The sequence below is a fragment of the Egretta garzetta genome, unplaced genomic scaffold, assembly GCF_000687185.1.
Source record: "Egretta garzetta isolate BGI_Z169 unplaced genomic scaffold, ASM68718v1 scaffold81, whole genome shotgun sequence".
NCBI lineage: Eukaryota > Metazoa > Chordata > Aves > Pelecaniformes > Ardeidae > Egretta > Egretta garzetta.
Window position 1 is genome coordinate 785,615 of NW_009258671.1, and position 5,570 is coordinate 791,184.

General features: G+C 40.1%; 1 protein-coding gene across 1 annotated transcript in view; it reads right to left on the reverse strand.

The window, feature by feature from the left end:
- Nucleotides 1-813: 813 nt before the first annotated feature.
- Nucleotides 814-5,570, reverse strand: part of SLC15A5 (solute carrier family 15 member 5) — a 34,029-nt gene continuing 29,272 nt past the window's right edge. The window contains exons 8-9 of the mRNA XM_009648690.1: nucleotides 2,826-2,934; nucleotides 814-958 (exon numbers count right to left, since the gene is read on the reverse strand). Coding sequence (XP_009646985.1) covers nucleotides 814-958; nucleotides 2,826-2,934 — 254 coding nt within the window. The remainder of the gene's footprint in view (nucleotides 959-2,825; nucleotides 2,935-5,570) is intronic.

Below are 5,570 nucleotides of genomic sequence, written 5' to 3' on the forward strand. Positions count from 1 at the left end.
ATTTTTCCCCCAATTTCCAACTGCATCTACCCTTTCCCAATCTTATTTTGCTAATTCCTTTTACCCCCTTCAACTGGGCTACACTTAGTAATTTTGATGTAAATAAATTCTAGTCTCCAGTTCTCCTACTAGCAATTTTCTGTATATCATCCTTTAAGGAATGACAAATCTCACAGTGCTTCTGCCAAATAAAAGACTAGATGCCTCAGCATCAATGTTTTATGACATACTTTATGGACTTATTACTGGTATATAGTTTCTAGTATATTTTTGGTAGATCTCAAAGCAATTTACAAAGGTTAGTAAGGCTACTGATGGGGAAACTAAGGTGAAGCAGCAACTTGCTGAAGGCTGGGTAGTGGATAAGCAGCAGAGCCAAGAATAGCACACAAGTTTCCCACCTTTTCAGGTATCAACCAGCCAATACCAGACTCCAAAATTATTTGTAAATAACACTGTCACAAAGTAATTTGCTAAACAAATGTGTACATGAGTTTATTAATTTTGAACCATTACTAAGTACAAATACATGTGGATACCTGTCTATTTCCCTGTAGAGATTAAAAGCCTCTCCCCATCAACCATGCCAAGCAGTGAGCTCTCATTGTCCTCAACGTGCATTACAACAGTGCAGCATCCTACAAGGCCAAATCCTATGATGACCGCTATTTTGTAAACTTATAAATAACATTATTATGCCTTAGATAATTCATAAATACACTGGCAGTTCCACTTAAGTATGCTAGGCAATTTATCATTAGAAAGCTGTTTGGTAGCACAATCAAAATTTAGTCAAACAAGGGTGAAATTTTATCAGGTTTTCTCCATAGGAGACAAAATGGGAGAACTTTCCAGGACACTATCATAACACTTGATGGCTTTTTCATGCTTCAACAGTTTTTCTTCAGGAAGACTTCCTCTGAATTCACTGATGTATTCCTGATTCAGGTTGTTGTATCTGGGAGGGAGGATAGGGAAGGGAAATAATAAAATATTCATCCTTTCTGGGATTAGCTTCACCCATTGTTTATTAGGTAATAGTTTGCAAGTTACAATGTCTTCTGAGTCCTGGACTTCTAAGCAGCCAAAAAGGATAGGCTAGTGATATGTGCTTTCCCTGAACCTTTCAGAGCTTCAGGATGAGGAGCACCAGACGGGATGCAAGTGTGAATAATAGCTGTACTGTGTCATTTAAACAAATTTGAAAGAGAAACATGAATTTTCCCTCAGAAGAATTTTACTATATATTTTCTAATTCGAGTTTTAAAGCCTGATTTGCTCCCACCCCTGAATCAATGTTTATCTGAATAGTCTTCATTCTTTTTTCTCCCCTCTGGTAGAATTCTTATTCAGCACAAAATGAAACAATTACATTTGACCTCAAGAAACTTATTTCCTATAGGATTTGGTTGTCTTATTGAAAAATTAGGTACCTTGATTTTGAAATGAAATATCAATTTGAAATATTTTTTTATTTTATTTTTAGGAAGACTGGAGGTCAAGAATTTTCCTCATAAAATATGCTAATCTGTGGCAAAATAATTTGTTGAATTTAGCCCAATCTTATGGCCACTTTTTGACAGCCAAAACGTTTTAGTTTTCAGCAGTAAATGTCACAAGTGAAAATTTCATTTACACAGAACAACAAAATCCCATTTTATAAAAGGAAGACAAATTACATGCAGGAGAAACATTTCTAATCATGACTCGGGTCACATTTAAGAGAAGAGAATCAGAAACTAGCCACCGGAATAAATGGACACTTGTGTCTCAGGTTACATTGAAATAATTGACAAGACGCTAATGTAATCTTTGGTGCTGCAAAGTTAGTGCAATGTGTAATAGGAAAAGCAGTATTTTTCCTCAGGAGTTCTAGAAGTACACTGCCCTTGGAAATTTTCTGTCATCGTCATCACCAAGTCACTCCTTCATCAAGGTTTCTGAAGGATTTCCATAGAACCACAGCCCAGTGTCTAGGAGCAACTGCCACTCGCACGTGACCCTTCCCAGTCACGGTGACACAGGTTGCTTCCCTCCCTGTTCTTGACTATGAGTATTACTTATAATACTGACAACAGGAACTGAAATATTCTGGAATACATGAGGCAGGCCAACTTTCATCTGGATGTAAAAGGGGATTGCAGTTGTGAGTTCCTTGCATTTTACAGGCAATATACGGGTATTAAACCTAGGCTCTATAGGTGGCATAAAATTGCTTCCTGTGTGGGGGCTAATTGAGCAGTTCCATTGTCTCCATCAGAAAGTTGCTTTTATCTCATTGCCCAGTAGAGTATCAGAAAATATTGCAGGGTTATTTGGTTGAAACCACTGCATACAGCATTAACCAGTAGCTGTCTGCTGTTTTCTTGCAATCCGTTTGCCTACCGTCCTATACTACAGATGTAAGCTCGTTGAGACAACAGCAACATTTTCTATATATTGGTGCAGAGCCAAGTGCAGTGGAGGTCAATTCCATGACCAAGATGTCTTGGTGCTGTGATCTAAATTCCATGCCAACATATTTACATCCTTCTGTAAAGAATAGGATGCTCTTCTTTCTTCAAGGCATTTTTACACTATTAAGAGCCTTAAATATTTAAGGCTAATTACATCAGTCTTTTTTTTTTTTTTTTTAACCTTACCACATAATTTTTATTGTGAAATCTCTCTTCAAGGCAGATGAAAAATACTAAAGCCTGAACCCTGAATGATAACATATGATCTATCACTACCAATTCTTTATTACACACTAGTTTACAGGTCTTGCAAGAATTTCTACCCATCTCTATAAACAAAACATCAAGTTTTCATTTTCTCGCACATACCTGTGTGCAATGGTCCAGAACCCCAGGGTGTTCACCATCATTAAGGAAGCCAAGAAGAAGAAGAATCTCTCCAATTTACCTTCATGCAGCAAGTGTGGAAACCAGTTGCCTGGCAAAGCAGACATTTGAAGCAGAATTAGTTTACTTTGCAGAATAAGATGTGGCTCATATGAAAGACATGAAGATAACTGTAAGACACAGTCATAGCAAGTGCTTTGAACCTCCCCCCCCCATCTATTTATACAGACATCATTCTCATAGCAACTATATTTTTTTGAGTCTACAGTGTACATTGCTCCTGCTTGGCAGACAGGCGATAGAGATCTAGAGAAACTGGAGAACGTTACTAAGAATGCTGAAGTGTACTGGGAAACCCAGTTCTGCACAGCTACTGCTGTAATGATTGGGCCATCTTCCCTTTATATTATCCTGTGCACGTAGCTAAATGAATGTCAAATGTGAAAATTTTAGGAAGAGCAAGAATTGAAGTGGCTTGTAGAAATCCTTATTCACATCTCATGTTTTTAACAGGCCCTTTTTATAAAAAGACCCAAAAATGCATAAAAAGCATTTGTTCAGTGCCTTGGATGGTGGTCCATTACCAAGATTCTATGTGACATTTTAATTTATCTTTCTGTATAGCTGCCTTTAGCCGTGAGTCCGCAACACGTCCTTGTCTTGCAAGACAAGGTGTTTATTTGCATGAATCAGACCTTTTTCTACCAAGGCTTTTGGCAATAGTGCCTGGGACATTTTGACAGCTTAAACCCCATTCAGCAGAAGACATTACTGCCTATATACACCCAGAGTCTTCCCTGCCTGTATTCTTGTGTGCTTCTGTTCTCAACTGTATTGCTTTCCATGTTGTCCACTGCAACCAGTCTGCAAAAAAGCTCAGGTAGTAAATATCTATGGAAATAGAGATGCTTAAAAAGAAAGCCAGCCCCAGTCAGTCTGCATCTGAAGACCATTAGTACCTAAAGTATCATAACCAACTACAACAAAAACATAAAACCAAGGTGAAAAAGAAGTTACAGTGGATACAGAATATCAGAGAGAGCTCTACAGTGCTGTTATGACCTTTTAGATTATTTGGGAATACAGGATATTTATTGCCTTTGCAGAAGAAAGAGAGGCTGCCATCATTAGAAAGTAGTGAAGTGCAATAGGAGCAAATACAGAGCATGAAACAGCTGGTGTTGAGAACATGAGGTCCATACCACACACAGCTCAGGGGGGCTCACATCAGACCATTTCCCACTAACAGCTGGATCACAGCAGGCAAGAGCATTTTTTTGGTTTGGTTCCACACAAAAGGAATGCATTTTTTGGTGCTCCAAGATCACTCTGTGATGCAAATCAGAGAGGATCAGGAGATTCAGATCAAAAGCACGTTTCTGATCTGAACTAAAACACCAGCATCGATGTGCCCAAAGTCACCTTTCGTCACTCCCTCAAAGTCTGGTATCCCATCCTACCCATCTAAATAGAGTGGCTACTCACCACCTGAGTGACCTGAAAGGGAGAGAAGGAAACACAGCCTTCCTTGCCTTAACCAATCTTTTGGCCACTGATGCCATTTTTAGCCATCCAATGCCACTCTTACCTTGTCAAAATTTTCTAGTTAGAGAGAAAGAGAAGATCCCAGCAGTCAAGGGATCATGCCGCCCACCCCACCCCCCATTTAAATTTTTATCTTTCCTCCACATCTTAGGGTTGTAAACACATTTCTTTTCAAAGCGGTTACCTTTAGCTCTCCTGGGATTAACAGAGAAGAACTGCCATCAGTGCAGCAGTTTTCCCTACCTCCTCCGCAGCTTGCTCCGTGCCACGCTACCTCTCTGCCTGTCACCGAGCAGCACCACTGAGCCTCTACCTGCACGGCTCCTTTTGTAGCATTATCTCAGAGCGAGTTTTAAAACGTATCATTTAGCTTCGTCAGTCAACTGAGCTCCTAGGTGCTATAACTTCATTTTAGTAGCTTATAAACTTTTACTGTCATAATTCACAATCAGGTAGTTTTTCATTTCACATCCCCCAGTGGCCAATAGAAGTCATGGAGAGAGAGCGTGCATCTGATGAAAGAGAAAGCACGCATGGGGTGCGGCGCTACAGCTTGTCAAAGCAGAGTTCACACTGTCTGCTAGGTTATTTACATCGGCTAGGCTAACTATACGAGCAGCAGGAGCTTCCTAATGGAACAGCTTTCACAATGAAACCTGAACAGAAAATATGTGCTTAAAAAATAGCACTGAGTGATGGGGGGTGGAAAAAAACCCAAACAAACCCAAAAAACCCAAAGAGGAATTTAGCAGCTTCTAAGAGAACGGAGTAAAACAGACCTTCGAAATTGTCTTAACACTAGCAAAGGCACCATATTGAAGTCCTGAAAGTGGGAACATTGGTTTTATCAGGGTGGGGGGGCAGCCCGGCAAGTAGGAAATCTGGGTTCTGCCCCCACTTCACCACTGGTCTCCTCCATGGCCTGGGTCAAAGATCATTGCTCTGTGTCCTCTCTACTTCTTTTAGTAATTGCCAGTGTTCAAACGGTGAGGCTAGGATAAGGATACAAAGCTGTTGGAAAATCCTATGTTATAAATGAGCAACAGCATGGGCAGGGCCAAAATTAGATTGGGCATGGTAAGACTCCAGCTCCTATAGTGCTTTCTTTTCTGCTCTGTCCAAAGCAAGAGGTAGGAGCAAGGCTTCCTTGTCCTTTCAGTGAGGGGCAACAAGGTTTGCCAG